The following is a 26279-nucleotide window of genomic DNA, read 5'->3' as shown; positions in this document are numbered from 1 at the left end:
AGGCATGCATGTCAGGCTGTCACATCTATATGCAGGTGGCCACAGTCTCTGACAGAACAATGTCTTCACTGGCAAGGTGTTATTTCTGCTCTGTGACCCCAGCTTGAAGACTTTGACAGATTCGGAGGCGCCTGCTATATGTATTTCTTTACAGTGGGTTTTTAAATTGAATGTGTTTACTCAGTTTGACTGAATTCGGTGTACTTTTTTGGCTTGAAGAAAATTCTTCACATGAAGAAGGTCATCTAGCTGTCGGGAGTTGAAGTTGCAAAGAAAGACCCTTCAGATGACTGTAAAACGCAAAACCCCTGTTCCTTAGCACCAACCAAGTCTGTTATTTAATTTTTGTATGACTTCCAGTAAACCCCAAACAACTCTGACTGACATTAAACGAACATTTCACAGCCTCACTCGGATGCTTCCCCACCAGTATTTGAAGATTTGGGGAAATGCCTGCGGCTCTTGCCAGCACTGCCTTCAGCTCAAGCCCTGTGTGAATCATTTCTCTAGAGAGATGGACTGAAGAGGCTGACCTGATTTACCCTCTGCTCTGTCTAAAGCCTTGAGGGAGGGGTTAGCGCTGGGAGATACAGCTAGAAAAATATATCACAGTAGTTTGCAGCCTTTTAATAATGATATCTGATATATTTCTCTAAGTGTATTTATTTCATGTTTGTGCTCTAAAATTGGCTTGAAAGCATGATTTGGTTTTTTTAGTTTGTTTTTTTGTTTTATTTTTCCTTGTAAATCCTTTTTTTTAACCAACCAGACAGTATTTCAAAGTATATTCAGAATGTTAATTGCAAAAAGCAACAAAATCCAATTTCAAATGTCTTATACACTATTTTTTTCTATATGATAATTTTAAATATGTATAATATAAACATATATATATATATATATATATATATATAATTTTAATTATTTATAAAGTTTCAAAGTTTGAGGTTGGTAAGTTTTCTTTTTTTATGTTTTTGAAAGAGAGTTTAAAAAGCGAGCATGCATTTCAATGCATTTCAATGCCCCGCATATTAATAGCAGCTCCCTGATGCCTGCAATTTATATACAGTATAATTACCTAACAATATAATTGCGAGAGAAGGCACTGAAACATTTTATTTCTCCCATCGTGTACTTATTCCCTTTAGGGGTTCTGTAGTACGTCATTTCCTTTCCGAACATAGTATTTGGATTTGAGCACATCCCTTATGCATCAGTCTAAATCATCAATCAATGCCTTACAATCTAAAATAACTTTTTTTATTTTAATATATTTAAAATAGAATTTATTCCTATGTTAGCAAAGCTGAATTTTCCATAATCATTACTCAGGTTTCAGTGTCAAATTATCTGATTTGGTGCTTAAGAGACATTTCTTATTATTATCTTATTATTTTTTTCTTTTAATTGGGATTCTTTGATTAATAGAAAGTTACAGTTAGAAACAGCATTTATTTGAATTTAAAAACTTTTGTAACTTGTAATAAATGTCTACATATTGTATTTTACTAAACTAAATGTGACCCTGGACCAATAATAAGTAGCACAGATATATTTGTAGCAATAGCCAACAATACATTGTATGGGTCAAAATGATCTATTTTTCTTTTATGCCAAAAATCATTGGGATATTATGTAAAGATCATGTTCCATGAAGATATTTTGTAAATTTCCTACCATAAATATATAAAATTTTACTTTTTGATTAGTAGTATGCATTACTAAGAACTTAATTTGGACAACTTTAAAGGTGATTTTCTCAATATTTTGATTTTTTGCACCCTCAGATTACAGATTTTCAAATAGTTGTATCTCAGCCAAATACTGTTCTAACAGACCATACATCAATGGAAAGTTTATTTATTCAGCTTTCAGCTCAATTTCAATTAAAAAAATATGACCCTTCTGATTTTGTGGTCCAGGATCACAAATAGGTAAAATATGTTGGCGCACATCTATAAACTCTCTGTTGTCAGCAGCTGCATTTTGTGTTACTCAATCTCATTTGCAGCAGTTCCCTTTGCGTTTCTTGTGTGCAATTCATTTGTGGGGCAGCATCGCTCTCCTGATGTTAGTCTGGAGCCGACAGGTGTTCGCTGGGACCTCGTTAGCACTATTAGCATGATGAAGTCTTGCCTCCACACATAAAATAAACAGATTACAACACAGACAGGCAAGCAGCCCACTCTCAAGGCACTGCACACACACTCCTTCAGACTTCCCATCGCACAGTTTTGTCATTAAGGCAATTAGTGTCAGCAGACACCACGCTAACGACACCTCACTGAGGCACTTCCTCTAATGTGCTTTCACAACCTTAGACGAAATGACAGCAGGAAAATAGAATATCTGAAGCGTTTAACCCCATTTCAGACCTTGAATCTGAAACGATCAGTTTCTAGAGTGAACATGATTGCATTAATAATAAACAGCCTGGCTATCAACAACGTAAAAAGAAACCAAGAACTCAATTAATGGCAGAATATGTCAAATTTGGATGGTTTATGATTTATTGATGCCATTTCTATCTCTTTTAGAAAGCCATCACTGGAGGCAAATGTCTTCATCAAAGGGCTACATTAATATTTACTGTAGTCCGGTAGACATGTTAATGAACGTGGAATCCAAGCTTAATTTTAATGAAGCTCAACAAAGCAGGCCAGGATTGTTAACCGCAAGTTGTGGGCTAGAGATATGACCATAAACTCTGAACAGGAATAATATTTGCATTAGCCTTTTAACACAATGCCCTCTGAAAGTAATAAATTAGTTCAAAGGCAATCAAATATCAGTTGTTACTGAAAATATGCACCATCCATCCTTTGCATTGTTAAAGTAATTGGAGTAATTTATGTTCTCCTTGTCCTTGAATAAGAAAGTCCTCTCTTTTTTTCTTTCTTAGGGCTTGTTTGTCTTTTCTTGGTGTATGCACAGAATTGTCTTCCTTTCAATAATTCATTTTTTAATCCATTATTAAAATGTCTCTGTGATCTATACCTATCAGCTCTTCAATCTGCATTAAATAAGCTGAGGTAGATGCAGGATATGAGCATAAAATATAGCTAGGCACCGTATAGCGGTGTATATTTTTCAAATAACTCTTTTATTGTCACTGTTAATGACTTTAATACCCCTTTAATAAGGGAATCAAATTTTTTGAAGTACTACATTTCACTTCATGATTACATTAGGTGAATCACTTGTGTCTGCTGTGTTGGCTGATGGTTTGGCTCACTGAGTGTGTCATCTTGTGTTTTCCAGGTTTTTTGAACATCCAGTCCTGGCCAGAAAACATGACTGATCTGAGTGTCTTCTCTAGTCTGGCAACCATTGGAGGCAGGTCTCTCTACAGGTAAGATCCAGGGCTCACTCTTTGTTGCCAGCTCCAGAACTAATCCCCCTTTTTCTCCTATTTCCAAAGGTCTATTACTGCTTTCAGGTGCACCTGGGAAACTCAAAGTCAGGCATTTATTATTACATGTCATGCATTCAAGTCGGAAACATAACATGGAAGTAGCTAAACAAACTCTAAAAATTATATTGTGAACAATAAACCTGAATATCTACATCTGAATTCAAAATAGTGAGAATTATTCATTTCTATTACTTATGTACACATGGTATGAAAAGTAAAAGGTTTTACTATGAAATGTGATTGTTTTAGCCTAATTGTGTCGTCCTTTTGCGGTTCCGTAATCTAATTAAAAAAAAAATGCAGTTTACAATATTTGTTTCCCTAGTAAAAAAAGTAATGTAAATACATTTATTTTATACTAATTATAGTTCAAGTCTGTTAACCTATTTACTGACATATCGCTCAAGACCTACTGATATAAAAATTTTCATTAAATTTTATTTAGAGTACTGCTTGTGCACAATGCACATTTCTTAACATTAGGACTAAAATTTGTTTTTAATGTCACTATTGATGAGGATTGAATGATATTTAAATGATACCAGTCTTTAAGTGCAAAGTATTTAAAGGAGAAGTCCACTTCCAGAACAGCAATTTACAGATAATGTACTCACCCCCTTTTGTCATCCAAGATGTTCATGTCTTTCTTTCTTTAGTCGTAAAGAAATTGTTTTTTGAGGAAAATATTTCAGGATTTTTCTCCATATAATGGACTGCTGGTGCTCCAAGTTTGAACTTTCAAAATGCCGCTTCAAACGATCCCAAATGCAGTTGTAAACGATCCCAGCTGAGGAAGAAGGGTCTTATCTAGTGTGACAATTGGTTATTTTCATTTTTAAAATACAATTTAAATACTTTTTAATCTCAAACACTCTTCTTGTCTTGCTTTGCCTGAACTCTGTGTATTGTGGTTCAAGACAGTTAGGGTATGTCGAAAAACTTCAATTGTATTTTCTCCCTCAACTTCAAAAATAATTTCAAAATCATCCTACATCGCTGCAGAAGTTCCGACCGAGTCTTTGCAAAGTGAATGTGCAAAGAAGATTGAACACCCTTAACAGAAAAGGTAAAACAGCGATATAGAGTGATTTTGAAGTTGAGGGAGAACATTAGATGGGAGTTTTTCGACATACCCTAACTGTCATGAACCGAAAAAAAAGCAGAGTTCAGGCAGAGCAAGACAAGATGAGTGTTTTATATTAAAAAGTATAAAAATTGTATTCTTTTTTTAAACTAACTGATTGTTTCGCTAGATAAGACCCTTCTTTTTTGGCTGGGATCATTTACAACTGCATTTGGGATCGTTTGAAGCCGCATTTAAACTACATTTTAGAAAGTTCAAATTCGGGGCACCATATCAGTCCATTATATGGAGAAAAATGCTGACACGAACATCTTGGATGACAAGGGGGTGAGTACATTATCTGTTCATTTTTGTTGTAGTGTCAATCACTTTCCTTTAAAGTAAAATCAATATGCCTAAGTATACCTTTAGTTGGACTTTAACACTACTTCCGCACAATTAAAGTGCATTAAGTACAAAATTATTTGTTCCAATTTGGCAGACTTTAAATATAGCAGTTTAGTATACTAAAAGTACAATTGCAGGGTGTTTTTAAAATATGTATGTTTTTTAATATATTTAGCATGAAATAGATGTATTTTAAATACATTTTAGTCTATTTATTTTTCACTAGGGGAAACAGAGAATGTGCAAAGGTATAATTTATGTGTTATCAATAGTGATTCACAAGTTGGCTGGTTTGTGTTCACCAGCACTAATGTTGTGACTAATTTTTCTCAATTTCTTTTCTAATATTTGCTGTTTACTCATCTGCATCATTCTTTTAGTAAATTGGGCTAAAACAGCGCAGACGGCATGTGCAAGTAAACAGTGTAATTCATTCTTAGCGAATCCCCTCTTTTGAGTTTTCTAAAGAGGCTGAGGCTTTATTGCCAAGAGTTCAAAGAGTACGAATGAAAAGCTGTATTCACACAGTGCAACACCCATTTGCTTAGAGTTAAAGAGTCAGGAGAGACAGAAGAGAGCGGGAGCACAGATCCGTCAGGCTGTTTTAACATTTGTGGGGTCATTTGTTGAAAGCTGTACCACTGTACCAATTACCGTCTGTCACATGATGAGCTCTGTGTCTGATGTGTCTGGCACTGGCTTTCGGCCCAAAACGCAGAGAGAGAAAGGTAGAGAGAAAGAGAAAAAACAGAAGGGAAGTCTCTAAGAGGCAGATCAGCGAGATGAGAGCGATGTCAGTGTCTGAGTGCACCTGCACGTTCGGCTGCCGCTCTCTGACTCTCCACTGACGGCCGTCTCAAAGCCCCTTTGATGTGCTCTTCAGCACGCCTGCCTGTGATTAAAAACACCGTTGTGATTACGCCTCGGCATTAACCGATCTCATCACATCTGAAGTGGGAGATCCTCAGCGATGCTAGATAGGGGACGCAAGCTAAACACTTGCTTTAGAAATGCAACAGCTTCTCCCAGATTGACAAATCGCCCGTGCCTTTTGTTCATGAAGCCATCAACCTGGCTTTCTTTGTGTCAGATCTTATTCTTTTGTTTCATTCTTATTCATTCTGATCTTTTTGTCAGAATGTGTCTCAAAGTCTGCAAGCTAAACAAAGTTTGGTCTTCTTTGTTGTTTTGGATGTTAAAATTATGGCTGTCAGTTTATTTTGTTAATATAGATTGGCTCGTTATTTAAAAAGTAAAGAAAAAAGTTATTATATTTGATTTATTTTAATAGTTTTTTCAGATAGATAGATATAGTATTTCCTAATTTTTCTGTGTGTTGGAATTTTCACACCAAAAATGATGTTCATTATTTAAAAAGTAAATAGAAATAAAAAAATTATAAAATCTATAAAAATATAAAATTGAAAAAAAAATTAAATTTTTGCATTTTTAGATTGTAGTTCCTAATTTAATTTTTGTGTTTATATATGAAGTTTATTTGCAAAAACAGATAACTGTTTTTTTAATTTTATTTAATGTGTATTATTTAAATTATAAAATATATAAAAATATAAAATAAAAATTGTTGTATAGTTTATGTTAATAGTTTTGCACATCTATATAGATAGATAGATAGATAGTATTTCCTAATTTGTGTGTGTGTATTGGAATTTTCACAGCAAAAATTATGTTCATTATTTTATATGTTATATATTTAAATATGTTTTAATCATTGTTGAATTTTCACCTCAAAAATTTTATATGTGATTACATTGATTAAATATTGTGTATTTGTGTGTGTAAAATGTGTATTCAGTTATGACATTTGTAACCCTGGACCACAAAACAAGTCAATGTTTTAAAATAGAGATTTATACATCTCTGAATAAATAATAAATAAGCTTTCTATTGATGTATGGTTTATTAGGAAAACTATTTGAACATCTAGAATCTGAGGGTGCAAAAAAATCTAAATATTGAGTAAATCACCTTTAAAGTTGTCTAAATGAAGTTCTTAGCAATGGATATTACTAATCAGAAATTAAGTTTTGATATATTTACAGTAGGAATTTTACTAAATATCTTCATGAAACATGATATTTACTTAATTTCCTAATGATATTTGGCATAAAAGAAAAATCGATAATTTTGACCCATACAATGTATTTTTGGCTATTGCTACAGATACCTGTGCTACTTAAGACTGGTTTTGTGGTCCAAGATCACAAGATTCATAATTAAATGAACCCCTCATTAAAATGTTAAGCGTAACCTCTTCTGTTTTTTCTCTTGTGTCCAGTGGCATCTCTCTTCTGGTGCTAAAGCAGCAATGGATTTCCTCACTGAAGCTGCAGTCTCTCAGTGAGATCAGCGCTGGAAACGTGTACGTCACCAACAACAGTCAACTCTGCTACTACAACACCGTCAACTGGACGCGACTCTTCCGCACCAACACCCAGAAGGCCCTGATCCGCAATAACCGCGACCCCAAAGAATGCAGTGAGTCCATCGCTGTGTTTTACTACAGTTCCATTCGGCTTTAAGATAAATTAGTCATAGCCTAGCACAGCAAGTTATTTAAGTCAAGCAATACCTACTAAGAAAAAAAGCAGTTATTGACAAGCATCAATCTGCAGCAACTGACCTTAGAGAAGATGTCTTAAGGTTAGGATCATTTTCAGGCTCCCAGCTGCTGTTTGTCCTGGTTCACCGGAGCCACCGAGAGAGTTCACGACGTCTCACGCTGAGCTTGCTGACTTTGAGGCGGTAAACTCGGTCACTTTGTAAGGTGCTGGTGCAGCTCCCTCATACCTGTCGTTCTGCCTGGGTCAGTGCACCTCACTGAGCCTAGCAGGGGTCTTGAGAGCCCCGGGTTCCTCTGCAGATGGAGGGGGTCAGGAGGTGTCAGATGATCAGAGTCTCACTCTGCTGTGAAAGACGAGTACTGATGCAAGCCCCCTACTACGTACTCCCTTTTTACCCTTCAAAATCACCCCGAGATCCAGAACACAGAGTTCTGTGAGTTTTTCTTTTTTTTTTTTTTCCTGAAAAAAGACCCCAAATGCCTCAGGTTCATGCGAGGACCGCCAATGTAATTGCCCATTCTCTGCTTTAAAGGAGAAATCCACTTCCAAAACAAAGGTTCACATATAATGTACTCACCCCCTTGACATCCAAGATGTTCATGTCTTTCTTTCTTCAGTCGTAAAGAAAAGAAATTTTGTTTTTTGAGGAAAACATTTCTGCATTTTTCTCCATATAATGGACTGATATGGTGCCCCGATTTTGAACTTCCGAAAGACAGTTTAAATGCGGCTTCAAACGATCCCAAATGCAGTTGTAAATGATCCCAGCCAAGAAAGAAGGGAACGATTGGCGAAATGATTGGTTATTTTCATAAAAAAAAAAACAATTTAAATACTTTTTAATCTCAAACACTCATCTTGCCTTTCTCTCCCTGAACTCTGTGTATTCTGACTCAAGACAGTTCAGGTATGTCGAAAAACTCCAATCGTATTTTCTCCCTCAACTTCAAAAAGCATTTCAAAATCATCCTACATCACTGCAGAAGTACCGACACAGTCTTTGCAAAGTGCACATGCAAAGAAGATCAAACACCCTTAAAGGGGTCATCGGATGCTAAGTTCACTTTTACATGTTCTTTGAACATTAATGTGTGTTGGCAGTGTATGTACAAATCTACCCTATAATGATAAAAATCCATGCAGTGGCTTTTGATTAATCTGTAAAAATAATATCCCCTTTTCAAATCGAGCCATTCTCAGATGGCTGTCGTTGTGGAGTCACACGGACAGAGGCCGCTCCCACGATAGTTGATTGACATGAGAGTCTTACCTCAGATCAGTTGTAACAGTCCAACCTCCATGTTTTGATGCTGGAGCAGGGATGTAAATTAGACAAGAATTGAGCAATTGAGGTGTTGTGTTGCCAGATGTAATAGTGACCGTAGTGGTCGTCATTTACTCCCGACATCTAAGCTGCTGAAGATGTAGTGGATTACGTTTGTTTGTGAAGGGAATGCGCCTCCAGATCTACATATATCCGTCTTTGTTTGTGCGAATCATTTGTGATCCAGCTTCACTTACAGCAGAAGTGAGTATAAGGGTTTTTTTTAATGAATCTTTGCGATTGCCTTTCCTAATAATGTGCTAGTTAGCAAGTTTAGCGGCTAAATGCGGCTAAAGTAAACAGGCTCGTCACTCCACAGAGAGAAGAGAGGGGCGGGGTGAGCAGAGCTTATTTGCATTTAAAGCAGCCTTGACCAGAATGGGATGATTTTTGCAGAGCTGATTTTGACAAGGTAAAAAGGGTGTTGTTTTACGTTGTCATTGAGAATTTTTAACACAAGTATATTATAGACTTTTCATTAAGACCCTAAAGAATCATATCAACTTGTGGAAAATGGGCATCCGATGACCCCTTTAACAAAAAAGGTAAAACAGCAATATAGGATGATTTCGAAGTTGAGGGAGAACATGAGTTTTTTCAACATACCCTAACTGTCACAAACCGGAAATAGTCCAGGCAGAGTAAGACAAGACGAGCATTTGGCATTAAAAAGTATAGAAATTTTATTATTTTTATTAAAATAACCGATCGTTATGCTAGATAAGACCCTTCTTTCTCGGCTGGGATCATTTACAACTGCATTTGGGATCGTTTGAAGCAGCATTTAAACTGCATTTTGGAAGTTCAAAATCAGGGCACCGTTTCAGTCCATTATATGGAAAAAATGCTGAAATGTTCCTGAAGAAGGAAAGACATGAACATCTTGGATGACAAGGGGGTGAGTACATTATATGTGAATCTTTGTTTTGGAAGTGGACTTCTCCTTTAAGTCCCTCCATAAACGATCACAGGGAATTAATTGCAGAGAGACCCTGCAACAATTTCTGACATTTCAGATGATTTTTTTTTCTAGGGGAAGCTGTAATCACCACAGGGAATTTACTTTCACCTCTGTCTTTCTTTTCTCGCTGCTGAGTGATGTTTATGACTATCTAAAAAGCAGTTTTTCCCCCTTCTTTTCTATTGCACAGGATGTTGTGATGCAACAGCAATCATTAATGTCTCGCAGCAACCATAGCCTTTTGTAGGGCTTAGCGATCCCCCTGGCTCTTACCTATCTCCCTGGAAACCAACCCAGCACTGCGCTTGACGTCAACACAACCCAAATTGTGTGTTTTCAGCCAGGTTAAAACTTTGAAGTTGGCATCTTTTTGATCCATCTGCCACAAACGTACAGCTGAAAGGGCTTCCCACTTCTCTGTGTCGCTCCTCATGCTGTTGGGTACCTGCTCTAAGCACCAAGTTGGTCCTTGAACTCGTGCATGCTGTTCAATTGAGAAATGCTGGGCTTTTTCTATACTGCTCTCTGGAGTGCTTTTGCATGTTGTTGCTCATTCATTTATTGATTTTTGCAAATAAATGTAACTGTGAGAAAAATAATTCCTTGCAGGTGTTCAGCAGTGCTTACAGTAAAACAAAACTCTCCTTAGGGAATCAGTCCTTAAAATAACATTGTGGAGGTTTTCATTCTTTTCTAATTGAAAGCAGTTTTTTCCCTTACATATTTGTTAGCAGCATAACTATTTGAGTGAAAAGTTGAATTTAAAAGCATACATGTATGTCGAAAGTTTAGTATTTAAAATTATGGTCAATTTGATTAATTATTTAAAAAGCAAAGTTTATAAAATGTAAAAAGAATATATATATATATATATATATATTAGGTTGCTTTGATGAATAAAAAGTGAAGAAGAACAGCATTTATTCAAAATAGATATCTTTACTATCACTTTTTATCAGTTTAACATATCGATGCTGAATAACAGTATTAATATCTTTCAAACAAAGAAAGAAAGAAAAAATTTACTGACCCCAAATTTAAAACGGTAGTGTATATTGTTACAAACAACCATTTTAAAATAAATGCTGTTCTTTTTAACATTTAATTCATCAAAGAATCCTAAAAAGGTTTCACAGTTTCCAAAAAAAAGATAATATATCAGCATATTAGGATCATGTGCCACTTAAGACTAAAGTAATGATGCTGAAAATTCAGCTTTTCATCACAGGAATAAATTATATTTTTAAAACATATTAAAATAGAAAACTGCTATTTTAAATTGCAATAATATTTTACAATATTACTGTTTTTTCTGTAAAAACAAATGCAGCCTCGATGAGCAGAAAAGATTTCTTTAAAAACATTAAAAATTTTACTGATCCCAAACTTTTGAACATATATATATATATATATATATATCATATGAATAATTATGACTTCTAATACATATAATAATATAATAGTAATATTTTAATAAAATATTTTATCATATAAATAACTGTAAATTATATAGTTTTAATTAATAAAAATGCTGTATTTTAGTTATTTAATTATTTAGTTATGATTAAAAATCCCCTAAATTTGTAATTTGCATTATTTTCATTTATTTATTTTTAAATATATTAGCTGCATAAATTTAAAAATGGATATTGACATTTCTAGTAATTGATTTGTCCCCATTTTTCACAGTTGTGCTGCTTAATATTTTTTTGGAACCTGTGATACTTTTTTTCAGGATTTTTTGATGAATAAAACATTCAAAAGAACAGAATTCATTTAAAATAGAAATCACTTTCCAAAAAAAAAAAAAAACCTGTCTCCAGCATTGATAATAAATCAGAACATTAGAATTTTTCATGTGTTTTTTCATTTTTTTTTAATGTTTTTTCAATTTTTCGTTTTTCATTTTTCATGTGTCAATTTCATGTGACACTGAAGACTGAAAAGTAATGATGCTGAAAATTCAGCTTTGCATATGGAAGAATAAATTCTATTTTTTTAAACATATTAAAATAGAAAACCACTATTTTAAATTGAAATAATACTTCACAATATTACTGTTTTTTCTGTATTTTCAATGAAATAAACGCAGCCTCGATGAGCAGAAAAGACTTCTTTAAAAAAAAAAATTTAAAAATCTTACTGATCCCAAAATTTTAAACAGCAGTGTACAGTGTACCCTCCAAAAGTTTGGAAACACCCCTGGCAAAGTGTGGTTTTGGACGATATCAGCATAAATCCTTATCATTTTTTGGTGCAAATACATTAAAGTAACTTGACATTATCATTGAAGACCAGCAATAATAATTTTCATTTTGATTACATAATAATGGCAATATATACATGTCAAAGTCAGACATGTCCCTTTGCCAGCTGTGATGCCTGGTTACTGGTTTAAACTTGGCCCAGGTTTTTAAAAGATTTTTGTGTCAGCACACCTTAATAGCTTCAACAATTGATTGGCAATTACAACTTTTGGAGGGCAATGTGCAAATCATATGAATAACTATGACTTATATATATATATATATAATTTTAATAAAAGTGTTATGTTATAGTTATACTTCATTAATTTCATTATACATAAAACCACCAAATATGCAATTTGTATTTTATATATATATATATATATATATATATATATAGTACTAATGTTCTTCTTACATATTATATTAGCAGCATAACAATTGGAGTAAAAGTTACATTTGAAGATGTACATGAATGTCGAAATTTCTGGTATTTGATGTGTCCAAAGTTTAGTCGTTTTTGTTGTTTTGTATGTTTTAAAATTATGGTCAAGTTATTTTATAAGTTATTTTCTAAAATAAATAAAAATATTATATCATATAAATAACTGTAAATTATATAATTGTAATAACAAATGCTGTATTTTAATTATTTCATTATTTAGTTATGTCTAAAAACCCACCAAATTTGTAATATATATACATGAAGAGTTCAGATGCAAAACCAGCTAAAAGCCATCTCGGTCAAAAATAAGATAATGATACTGAGTGAATGCTCCTGACACATAGTATACGTCCATCAAATACTTCTACTTCAAACTGGCTAAATTCCAGCCTCAGCCAGTCAGATGGATTTAGAGGCTTTTGCATCTGAACTCTTCATATATATATATTTTTTTTACATATTATATTAGCAGCATAACCATTTGGGTAAAAGTTACATTTAAAAATAGATGTTGAAATTTCTAGTAATTGATTTGTCCCCATTTTTCTTTAATGTCAGCAGCACTTAATCAGCATGAACTCCACAAGTTCTTACTGTGAAATCCAGCCCCCTGAGCTTAAATGGAAGCAAGCACATCTGACTTTTTGCTCACAAGTGTGCTTACATTTGACCCTCTGTATGCTCTTTGGTGATGAAATTCTCATTACGAGTTCCAGAAGTTTGTCTGTTAAAGAGGACGTCTGTGAGACATGCAGAAGTTGTGTCAGCAGTTTTTTAAAACGCTCTCCCAGCTGCTGCAAAATCCAGCGCCCCAGTGGGTGGGCGCCTGGACCATCCTGTCCTCATTTCAAATTGAAATACACCGGTTCATGTACAGCCAACTTCTTACAAGCGTAATACATCCATGACCGGACAAGTAGCATTTTTCACAGATGGTGTGCGCATTGTGTTCAATCACAGTTTTACACAAGATCTTTTCCCTCTATCAACTGGATGTTTCCCAGGGGTGGACTGACAGCACCATTCTGAGACAAATGTGCTGTAGATTGAAATGCAGCTACGGAGAGAAATTAGTTTTCCTTCGTGACACCTTGAAACAGGTGATGTTTTGTTTGGGTGGAAAAAAGTAAATTAGAGCAATCACCCTTTAAAATTGTATTACTGATTTAGAATGAATAAATATTTCTTGCACAATTTGCATTTAAGCAAACATAAATTCGACATTTTACTCTAAAAATATATTAGTATGGAATCTATTGGAATAATATTTATAAAAATAAATACGAAATCTAAAAAAGAAATTATATTAAAATTACATTTAATTATATACACATTGAAAACTTAAGAAATGGTTCTCTGTGTTTACAAGTGGTGCATTTATTTGATCAAAATATGGTTTAAAAAAGTAATATTGTGAAATAGTATTAAAATAACTTTGTTTTTTTATTTAGTTTTAATATATTTTAAAGTCTAGTTTATATCTGAATTCTTCTTTAGAAATCATTGTAATATTTTTAGTTTATATTTTTGTAGAAACAATGATACATTATGGATGAGAATTTCTATCAATTCTATAAACGTCCAATTAGAAATGTATATACATTTAAGAGAAAGGCATTAATGCTCTTGTATTAATAGTCGGCATATTTTTTGCAGTTTTGGATCGTATGATATGTGACCCGCTGTGCTCTGATGCTGGCTGCTGGGGTCCGGGGCCCGACCAGTGCCTGTCCTGTCGCTTCTTTAGCAGGGGACGTACCTGTGTCGAATCCTGCAACCTGCACGAAGGGTAAGTTGTCAAATGCCAGACTCCCACAGATATATAATATACAACTCCGCAACACTTTATTTGTGCAGAACTTTAACTACATGAATCTACAAATCTCAAGTATCACAGGTGCACCCAAGCTGTGTTGTAAAATTATTTGCATACGCTTCGAGACATTGTTTATTAATGTTCGCTTGTATTCCTAAGATTGAACTATAGCTAGCTCCGTTCTCCAGGGATTTCACCAAGATTCATGTCTCCATCCTTTAGACAAACAATAACAAAACAGCAGAGCAGCACGTCCCCTGGCTTTGGAGAGCAGGTTGCAATGATGAAACATAAGCTTGGTTGAGCTGGAAAACAAATAACAGTGTTTGGGTGAGCTAGATGAGCTGGGTACATCTCTTACTTCATATGACGTCTACACCAAATACAGTGGTGTGTGGAGCAGCGTGACAGAATGAAGAACTGAGTAAAGCCTTGGTTTTGTTTTCACAAAGGCATAAAGATTTAGGGCAGATAAACAGACACACGCACGTACGAGTGTTTCTTCAATTATGGGCACTTTTGACCCTGTGGACTTTTAAAAAATAAACTTGTTTAATAAACTCTTAAAACACTTTTTAAACTTACTTAGTTTGTGTCTACTAGCAGTGTCCGACAGCAGATGCATGAATTATAATGTCATTATTTCTTTGGGGGGGGGGAATCACACGCAATAATAAGTGGTTTTATAACATAATTTGTTAATAACTTTAAGACAGTAAAGGGTTAGTTCACACAAAAATAAAAATCCTGTCATTAATAACCTGTAAGACCTTCGTTCATCTTTGGAACGCAAATTAAGATATTTTTGATGAAATCTAAGAGCTTTCTGATCCTGCATAGACAGCAATGTAATTACCACATTCAAGGCAGAAAGGTAGTAAGGACATCGATAAAATAGTCCATGTGACATCAGTGGTTTCAACCATAATGTTATGAAGCTACGAGAACAATTTTCATGGACAAAGAAAAGAAAAATAATGACTTTATTCAACAATTATGTGTGTGGTGCTGCTGACACAGGAGCTGGCATTCTGACTTATGTTTGACAGACTGGTGACAAATATAAAATAACATAATCTAAATTTTAAAGGTATAGTTCACCCCAAAATGTAATTTCTGTAATCATTTACTCACCCTCATGTCATTCCAAACCTGTATGACTTTCTTCTGTGAAACACTAAAAAGGTCAAAAAATGCCTCACTGCTTTTTTGTTCAAGCAATGCAAGACAGTAGTGTCCAGTGTTTTTTTTTCTTTTTGAACCCCATTGAATTTCATTGTATGGACAAAAACAGTTGAAACATTTTTCAAAACATCTTTTTTGAAGAAAAGAAAGTCATGCGGGTTTGGAATGACATGAGTAGGGCCCTATGAAATTCCGTTTTATTTTTATTTTCAAATTCCGTTTTAATTTTTCTGGACTCCCTTTTAATGGTTACATTAAATTAAATTAAATTAAATTAAATAGTAATAATCAAAAAGCATGTCTAATTAATTAAAATCATGAAGCTTAAACAATTTGTCATCATGTTACCAAATTCTTTTTTAACACGTCTAATTATTTGAATGCATAAAAACAAGTTTAATTTATTCTTACAATGTTTTTTTTTTCTGATTATCAAATGAAGGCATAAAACATTTAAGTTATCTTTTCATTCATGAAAATTAAACCAATTTTATTTACTATTACAATTAAAACACTGAAGAAATATTGTATGATTATTCCTTAAAAAAATAAGCTTTTAATAGTTTTAGTAGTAGTATTACGTACATTCTGCTGAACAGTAGGAATGTATTTCTGCTACAGTGAAATCACCACAAGCGTCACGCACTTCAGTATGAGTAGTAAACAAAACCGCTAGTCTGCACCATTCATTAACACAGAGACACACAGAACATGCAGGATTCATATTTAAATAGTCTTTTTGCAGCTTAATATTTACAAATGTTAGTAAATATCACGATTTGATTGAAGTATAATGACCTTCTTTTGATTAATCCATACAAACTTTGACCAATTCCGTGACTGTGTTTAACTGTGTTAAACTGTAAATTCCGTTTTTATGACTGGATTCCATGATTCTGTCTGTGTTTTCCGCTTCGCGGAAATCATAGGGTCCTACTTGAGTAACTTGAGTTACTTGAGTAATTGTAACTTTGGCCATGTCCACACTAATACGTTTTCATTTGAAAACACATATTTTTCTCTCCGTTTTGGCCTTCAGTCCAAACTGAGAACGCATTTTTGTTAAGGAAAACTAAGCTTTTTGAAAATGCTGTCTAAAGTGGATAAATTAGAAAACGCCGTTTTCACGTTGTAGTGTGGACTTGTGAAAACGGAGGCTTTTGAAAATAATGACACTTGTTTAGTCATTTGATGCATATTGTACCAATAGACATCTTTATACCGGTAATTGTGCCTGTTATGTGCTATTCACTTTCACGCCGTTGCTAAAAATAGTTACTTTGTACACTCTTGAATTTACAGTCCTAAAAAGATGACAGATAATTTACTTACAATTGCTGTCCTACGGCTAAACATGAGGGCAGCTGCTTTTTATATCAAACCTGAGTGAGTGCGACATTGACGCGTCAGTAAATTACAAGATATTTCCGTAAATATAATGGTCCTGCCAGAAAAATTGCGTAAAAACCTATCCCGTCTGTCCCGTCTGTATCATCTCAGTGAACTTTTATGAGGTTTTACCCATGCACAATAAGGCAAATTTAATGTTTTCCAATGTTTCAGTGTGGATGAGAAACTTTTGGAAAAAGCTTATGTGGACAGAGAGCGTTTTAAAACGAAAACTCCTTTTTCAGATACATCCGGATTAATGTAGATGTAGCCTTTAAATGATGAACTATCCCTTTAAAGGCATTTAAAAAGTAGGAAAATATGTAGTAAAATATGTTTCAAGCCAGATGACCTTCATTTAACAAAAAACGATTTAATAAAAGCAAAGATGCTGTAGATATACAGTACAGTGTTTGACTAATCACACATGAAAGTAGAGTGGGCGGATTATGTAGGGCAGAGAAAATTGTGCCAAAGCACTCTAGAAAACATATTTTGTAAGTCTGTGTCTTTTCTTGTTGTCCTTTCTTGTTTTGTGTGCAGTCCGTAATATATAGACAGTTTATTTATTTATTTATTGTCTTTGTGTTATTTCACAGTACCCAGTGTCTTTATCTCATCATAAATTCCCTAAACAGCTCAGGGTAAAATGAATCATTTTTGTTTTCAGCGGCAAGTTGTGTTATGGATGCTGGTGTGCTGATGTCCTCTCAAGCTGCTGTCTTAACCAGCCAGCTTACCTATACCAGAAAACCCACCAGCACTAACCCAGCACTGAAATGATTTTTGGTTAGCGATTGTCTAATTCCTCAAAAAAATGGTTTGGCGTTGTTAAGCTCTTTCAGATTTGAAATAAGTAAACACTAAAGTTGTTGATCAGTGCAGTGAAGAAGGTAATTTACAGATTGGTTTTGAGTTCCCTTTTTATTTGTTGTGTGCTTACGTACTGCTCGAAGGGAAGGACGAATATCATCTTTTGATTGATTTGACTGAGCAAAGCAGTGAAATTTATTTTCTCCCTTGCCCAGAGCTAAAACAAGACAATAAACAAACAGCATCCACTTTCTAAAACAACAGCATCTGCCCGTTTAAAACGGGAGCTCGTTCTCAGTTTTAACTAGGACAAACATGGATGCATGCCTGTTTTTTTATATGTATGCCATATCCATGTTGGTTGATAGTGAGTCAGCACCAGGGATCGTGCACCCTGCGATCGTCCCACATGATTTTTTTGCCTTGCAGACTGGCCAGCTCTAGGCCCAAGCTGCTCACCAGGCCCTATGTGGTCGAGAAGCGGGAGGCGGGTTTGGAGAGGTACGGCACTGCCACAGACGCATCACTGTCTCGCACTGTCACGTCTGCCTACTCACCCGTCCCACACACGTCACCCAGTGCACCGATATCTGTACTGTTTGTGTGTGTGTGTGTGTGTGTGTGTGTGTGTATATATATACACATATATATATATATATATATATATATATATATATATGTTTTTGCAGGGTGATCTCAGAGTCTGTGTTTCTCTGTCTCTCAACTGGTTGTCGACCTCTGCGGTCACACTCGCTGTTCGCACAAGATGATTCACTCTGTAGTTGGGAACAAACAACCAAAAAAAAATGAAGAGAACTGCTGTGGTGTGTTTGAGCTTTGTATGAAAGTTTTTGAAGATGATTATGACAGTTTTTGTTGTGTGGTCTGCACAACTGGTCTCAGGTGATTGGATCACAAGTGGTTAGTGATAAATACAGGTAAATCATATCCAGATGGCTTTGTGATCCAGTCACTCTAATGCATCGCATTTGTAATTGCTAAAGCTCAGTTTTCAGTGTAGAAGGGAGGACATTATGATTCTAGAGTTTGGGGTCAGTCAGTTTTTATACAGTAAAGGATTAGTTCACTCCAGAATTAAAATTTCCTGATAATTTACTCATCCCATGTCATCCCAGAAGTTCATGTCTTTCTTTCTTCAGTCAAAAAGAAATGAAGGTTTTTGAGGAAAGCATTTCAAGATTTTTCACCATATAGTGGACTTCGATAGGGACCAATGGGATGAAGGTCCAAACTGCAGTTTCAATGCAGCTTCAAAGGGATGATCCCACCTGAGGAATAAGGTCTTATCTAGCAAAACGATTGGTCATTTTCTAAAAAAAAAAAAAAAAAAAAAAAAAAAATGTATGTACTTTTTAACCACAATTGCTCATCTTACACTAGCTCTGCAATTACGTCTAAGACTTTGCGCATTGTGTAGTTAGAAAGGTCACGCACGTCTGTACTCCGGTACAAAAGGGTAGAGTAGGCCGAAATACTCAATGTTATTTTCTCCTCCAACTTCTAAATCATCCAACATCGCTGTTTTATCTTTTTTTTGTGAATGGCATTTGACTTTCTTTGCACATTTTCTTTGCAAACACTAAGTTGGTACTTCCACCTACATCACACGTGACCTGATTATGTACTGCGTGAAGTTGAGCTAGTAAAAGACAAGCATTTATGATTGAAAAGTATATTCTTTTTTTTTTTTTTTTTTTTTTTTTTTTTTTTAGAAAATGACAGATTGTTTCATTAGGTAAGACCCTTATTCCTCAGCTGGTATCGTGTAGAGTCCTTTAAAGTTGCATTGAAACTGCAATTTGGATCGCTGATCCACATTTAAGTCCATTATATGGAGAAAAATCCAGGAATGTTTTCCTCAAAAACCTGAACATGAACATCTTGGATAACATAGGGTGAGTAAATTATCAGGAAATTTTAATTATGGAGTGAACTAATCCTTTAATACTGAAATATAAACTTTTATACCGCAAAGACACATTAAATGTGCATTAAAAGTGACAGTAAAGACATTTCTGACATGTTACAAGAGATTTATATTTCAAAATAAATGCTGTTCTTGTCAGCTTTCTATTCATCAAAGTATCTTGGAAAAATTCTATCAACTTTTAACAAACATATTAAGCGGCACAACTGTTTTCAACTTTGACATCATAAGAAACTGAGAATATATCATTCTGACCCCAAACTTTTGAGCAGTAGTTTATCTTTGTATTTAGCTTGTGAATAACACTTCTGCTGTTATTCATGAATTATTTCAGCCAGGTCATGTTAATATTTTTTCCTCGTAGTATTAATACATTTCATGTTGGATTTTAGAGAGAACACAGAGTGAACCAGAAAACATGTGGTAGAAACCGAACATGCAAACACCACTGAGCCTGTGAAGTTAACGTTTACATAAAGGGAAAAAGAAAAGTCCTTTAATGATAAGAGGGTCTTCAAAAAGCTTTCTTCACAGTCTATTTAAAATGTGCTGTGCCTTTTAGATAAAGAATAATTAATTGTCATTTAATTTAGCACTCATTGAGGTACCACGTCAATAGTAATAAAAAAAGTCGTCTTTGCTATGCATATTTCTCTCTCTCGCTGAGCCACCATCCACCACTTGTCACGCCAACGGATGTCAGCTTCTAAAATGTCACTACCGTCTTCAGAGGAGTGATGGGACCGGGAAGCGACTTTGTTTGCCCGTATTGAACCATTTTGTGATCATTTGTTTCAGAGGTCCCTGGCTGATTTCCTCAGTGTGGTGCTTTGAGGTGTCCCTGAATGTGCTTGATGAATTGTCACCTCGATAGGTGGTGAAGGCTGACTGTTTGCTTTTGGTCAATAGTAACTGTGTTTGCCAGCTGTGGCAGCCGTCTGAGAAGTGCTGTAAACACCCGGCGGATGTGTTAGATTCCACTGTTGCCTCCCTACGGCCTTGCAGCGCCTCAGGCGCTGAATTCCCTTCGGCTGCACTTTCACAATCTACCAGTCTGTTTGTGTGTGATAGTTTTTTTTTTACTGCCTGTGATTCAGCCTTTCCTCATTCAAGTCTTAAAATCTGAAGTGTATTTAATGACCTGCAATATCTGGTCTGAAAATGGACTGTTGTCTTGACTTTAAAAGGCTAGTGATTGAATAGTCTAGATCCTTGGGTAAGAATTCCTGGAAACTTTGAAAATTGACATGCTGTTTTTTCAGTCTAAACCTTGAGTGTTCTGAAGTGGTCGTTATATGTCATTGTATGTCATTGTGTTATGTTTCCTCATGTTTGTCTTTGTTCCCTTTCTCTTTCTGTTTTATAGGGATGTACGTGAGTTCGCAAATGGTTCAGTTTGCCTGGAGTGTGACGCGCAATGTGAAGTAGCAGATGACGACGGTCTTACTTGCACTGGGCCTGTGAGTTCAATCTCATTTCTACCCTGCTACACTTACAAAACAATAAGCTTATAAGTCTTTAAAAACAACAAGACAAGCAAAAATGTACCATGGTGTTTTAGACATTGTTTTTGAGAGTGCCACCATAAAAATGAAAGTCTGTCATTAATTACTCACCTTCATGATATTCCAAACCTGTAAACCAAACTTTTATTTTGACGGGTTGCCGTAAATACCTTTACATTTCTGTGTGTATATGATATGACGATAATTTCTCTCAAAAGAAACTGCAAACTGCTCATGAAGAAACTTCACAGCAGTTCTGGAAATGTTGTTCATGTATTTATGTGCTCATTTGGTGATACAGCAGATGCTGAAATCACTGCAAGCGGCAAGCGCTTTTCAGTATGTGTGTAGTAAACGAAACCACGTATTGTCGGCCATTCACATACATGGAGACATGAAAAACATGAACGATTCATATTTAAATAGTCTTTTTGCTTAATATTTAGAGATACTAGTCCATTTCACAATTTGATTTAAGTGTAATGACCTAATAATTGATTAATACATCCAAACTACATAAAGGATATTTGTTTTATTTAACATATTTAATTATTGTAGGGTTGCATCATATTCTAAGTTTGCATTTCACAGGTTTTTTTTTTCATTTTGAGGAGTACTGAATCTGTTTTAATTAATGCATGTTCACATTTAGTCTACACTACAGTAACATCATGTTTACTCCCAATTTCCCGACAGGAGACTTGTCAATCAATAAATGGGGAAAAAAGTATTTGAAAAAGTAACTCAGATATTTTCTTAGAAATTCAAAAGTAATGCATTACTTTACTAGTTACTTGAAAAAAGTAATATTATTAAGTAACTTGAGTTACTTGTAATGCGTTACCCTCAACACTGGTCACATGGACTATTTTAACAACGTCTTTCTGGGTCTTGAACGTGTCAGTTGCGCTGATGTCCATGCAGGGTCAGAAAGCTCTCGGGTTTCATCAAAAATATCTTAATTTGTGTTCCAAAAAAAAACATTTAAAAAATAGAATCCAGAAAAATTTAAATGCAATTTGGAAAAAAATAAAATGGAATTTGGGAAAAAGTAAAGCTTTCATAGGGCCCTACTATCCCTTTAATGCAACTAAACAAAATTGCTGAGACTATAATATTATATTATATATATATATATATATATATATATATATATATATATATATATATAATAAACGTATGTATACACTACCCTCCAAAAGTTTGGAAACGCCCTAGAAAAGTGGGGTTTTGGACAATATTGGCATGAATCCTTTTTAATTTGTGATAATTTTGCACTGATAAGTGACATCACAAACTACGAAAACATATTTTATTACATAAACAGTTTATACATAGAAAAAACTTAAATTTTCGATCCATCAAAATATCCACCATTAGCAGCTGTTACAGCTCTGCATAATCTGGGCCTAAATTCATTGTATTCTAAACTTAATTGGCAATCAATTGTTGAAACAATTAAGGTGTGCTGACCCAAAAATCTTTTAAAAACCTGGGCCAAGTTTAAACCAGTAACCATGTATCAAAGCTGGCAAAGGGGCATGTCTGACTTCGACATGTATATATTGCCATTATTATGTAATCAAAATAAAAATAATTATTGCTGGTCTTCAATGATAATGTCAAGTTACTTTAATGTATTTGCACCAAAAAATGATAAGGATTTATGCTGATATGCAAAACCACACTTTGCCACTTTTCCAAACTTTTGGAAGGCAGTGTGTGTGTGTGTATATATATATATATATATATATATATGATATTGTTTAATTTATATATATATATATATATATATATATATAGTTTTAGGTGTTTATATATTGTGGTGGCTAAAATAAAATAAAAAAATATATCTGTTGTAGCAGAAAAGAAAAGAGCTTTTATTGGATATACCATTTGAATCTTTTTGATCTGATTCTTTCATGTCAACAAGTTGTTGTTATACTGAGATTTTGCAAGTTCACTCACCAAAGCAGATTTTTCTTGCATTTGGCACTTGGTAATTGTTAATTTTGTATTCTGTGAGTATGTTTCTTTCATTTCAGTGCAATCTCTTTCAATATCTATTAGCTTAAAGCACAAACAGAGCTGAACAGCAGACACTGCCTTCGATTGGCTTGGTCCAATGATTAATTGAATCCCTTGTTGAAGTGTACTTTTGCTGCCGTGGGATTGATTTTGCTTCTTGTTAATTTAGTGAGAAAGTAGATTAAGTTGCCTAATCTTGGCAAGTGTTTACAGAGAGTCCTGCCCCATAGGAGACACCTGAGAGTGGGGTGAATAAGCTGTTTGGATGTCCATGAATCTGATCAGGTTAGAGAGACATTACCACAGATGGGCTGTGTGCTCAGCACTGCCCCTTTTTCAAAACAGCCTCAAGCACTTTAAATTGATGACTACATGACAAGGTGTGTACGGCCGTATGCTTGAGTGTGTTGCCGAATGAGGATTTAGCCGATCCGTCTCTAATGCGCTGAGGCCTCAGGCTGTTGTCTGCTTGAGTCAAACAGAAAGGTCTCGCAAATGACACGATCATGAGCCCTCTGAGACTCATATCAGCGCAAACATAGACAGAAACAAACTCTCTAAAACTGAGTGCGTGTCCAGAATTGCTTTTTCCCCCCTCTAAGCCTGTGCCTAAAAATTTTGATGACAAATTCTCTTTTTCATGCAGATTTTGCTTGATCACAGCCTGTTATCTGTTCATTTCTGAAGTGGCACTAAATGTGCCGCCAGCCAACCAACACAATCGATCAAACTAATTTCGCAAAGATTTCTGTTGTCAAATTAAAGTCAAACTAATTTAGCAAACTAACAATCAAACTAGTTTAGCAAAGATTTCTTTTTTAAAATATAAAAAACATATCTACACGGTCCTAAATTAGACCACGAGACAAAAGAGAGGCACTGAAGTTATCAGACTTTTTCCAGTAAGGACTTTTAACACACATACACATACATAAGCCTCTCAGGTGTAGGCCAGGCTTAGCTAAGCTGTTAAAATGTTTGTTGTTATTAGCATAGATTAACTGCTGAGTGTTGTAATCTACCTGTGAAACAATCAGCAACATCTGTTTCACAAAGGCATAATTAAACAACACCAACAAACAGTGTTTTGTGCATGGAGAGGAAATGGAGATTTGTGTGCAGCAGGTGTCTGGAGAAGTGGCACAATTAACAGAGAAAGTGATTATGCTTTCTAGCTAACCTAGCGTTGGAGGAGCTTTACATCCACCTTTATCTATATGCCAAGCTATGCATGATTTTGGCGCTCTCAGTGTCAGAAAATTGATGCGCTGGGCCATCGTATTTCTTACCAAGAAGTACAGTTAATATAACGCGATGTACATAAGGTGTTTGATTAATGCACTATGTGTTTTATCTTACGCATCCTCAGAGAATGATGGGAAATGTAGTGCTATAGAAAAGCTTGTCATCTCATAAACCAGTTAAATGTAGTATTTTCTGGCAAGCTTTATACTAACGTGCCGTGCATGCAAACCAACTTGTACAGTCAACATTCGCAATTAAAACTTAATTATGACCAATACTAATTTGCTTCCGCTAGGATTCTTTAATTAATGTGCCCCCAAACTCAATGAATATCCATAGTTTCCCCACTGGTAATTACGACATTCTGGTGATGTTCATGCATGCATGCTATTCTCATAAGTACAATCATTTTGATAAGACTTGAAGGTAGAATAAATGCAATAGATTTATTAATATCTAAAATGAATAATGCATTGCTGAACAGAGCAGCATACTAGTCATGAGAGATTTGCCCTAGTTGTGGATGAATGTTTATTCATTTATTTTGTTTTTAGGCACTTAATAGCAATAGTAGAGGCTGGATGAGAAATGATGAGGATAGCTCAGCCAAAAATAACATTTCTGTCATTATTCTCATGTTGTTTCAAACATGTATGAGTTTTCAAAAGAAGATATTTTGTAAAATGTCTTTTTATTTTATTTTATTTTATTTTATTTTATTTTCAGTTAATGTGTATTTTATTTCCAACTACAAAACCGTTCAAAAGTTAGCAGGCTACATTTACTTGATAAAAAATACAGTAAAAACAAATTCTATTTTTTTTTTTCATTTCAATTAGAGTGTATTTTATTTCCAACTACACAACCATTTAAAAGTTGGGGTCTGTGAGATTTGCTCAGCAGGCTGCATTTATTTGATAAAACTACAGTAAAATCAACAGTTTTCTGTCATCATTCTCATGTTGTTCCAAACATGTATGACTTTTCAAAAGAAGATATTTTGTAAAATGTCTTTTTGTTGTCTATACAGTGAAAGTATTGTGCAGGCCAGTATTTTATTTTTTATTTTTTATTTTTTAATTTTATTTTATTTTTCAGTTAATGTGTTTATTATTATTTCCAACTACAAACCGTTCAAAAGTTAGCAGGCTGCACTGACTTGATAAAAATACAGTAAAAACAAATTTTATTTTATTTTATTTATTTTTATTTTATTTTATTTTATTTATATATTTTATTTGTCAGTTAATGTGTACTTTATTTCCAACTACACAACCATTTAAAGGTGGTAAGATAAGCAGGCTGCATTATTTTTATTTATTTTATTTTATTTTATTTTATTTTTCAGTTAATGTGTTTTTTATTTCCAACTACAAAACTGTTCAAAAGTTAGCAGGCTGCATTTACTTGATAAAAAATACAGTAAAAACAAATTTTATTTTATTTTATTTTATTTTATTTTATTTTATTTTATTTTATTTTATTTTATTTTATTTTAGTTAATGTGTTTTTTTTTTTTTTTTTCCAACTACAAAACCGTTTAAAAGTTAGCAGGCTGCACTGACTTGATAAAAAAAAAAAACAGTAAAAACAAATTTTATTTTTTATTTTATTTTATTTTATTTTATTTATTTTATTTGTCAGTTAATGTGTATTTTATTTCCAACTACACAACCATTTAAAGTTGGGGTCAGTAAGATAAGCAGGCTGCATTTATTTTATTTTATTTTATTTTATTTTATTTTATTTTATTTTATTTTATTTTTCAGTTAATGTGTTTTTTATTTCCAACTACAAAACTGTTCAAAAGTTAGCAGACTGCATTTACTTGATAAAAATACAGTAAAAACAAATTTTATTTTATTTTATTTTATTTTATTTTATTTTTCAGTTAATGTGTTTT

General features: G+C 34.1%; 1 protein-coding gene across 3 annotated transcripts in view; it reads left to right on the top strand.

Annotated features, from left to right (window-relative positions):
* LOC127170958 (receptor tyrosine-protein kinase erbB-4) overlaps positions 1 to 26279 on the top strand; it is a 391542-nt gene that overhangs the window by 291568 nt on the left and 73695 nt on the right. For 2 of the 3 annotated variants that reach the window (XM_051119331.1, XM_051119330.1), the window contains exons 11-15: positions 3262 to 3352; positions 7186 to 7385; positions 14104 to 14236; positions 18080 to 18151; positions 20965 to 21058. In XM_051119331.1, the coding sequence (XP_050975288.1) occupies positions 3262 to 3352; positions 7186 to 7385; positions 14104 to 14236; positions 18080 to 18151; positions 20965 to 21058 (590 nt within the window). The remainder of the gene's footprint in view (positions 1 to 3261; positions 3353 to 7185; positions 7386 to 14103; positions 14237 to 18079; positions 18152 to 20964; positions 21059 to 26279) is intronic. The other variant, XM_051119332.1, reaches the window with a different exon arrangement.

This window comes from Labeo rohita, chromosome 9 (genome assembly GCF_022985175.1).
Source record: "Labeo rohita strain BAU-BD-2019 chromosome 9, IGBB_LRoh.1.0, whole genome shotgun sequence".
Taxonomy (NCBI): Eukaryota; Metazoa; Chordata; class Actinopteri; order Cypriniformes; family Cyprinidae; genus Labeo; species Labeo rohita.
The sequence above is the reverse complement of the archived record's forward strand: the minus strand, read 5'-3'. Positions and strand labels throughout refer to the sequence as shown.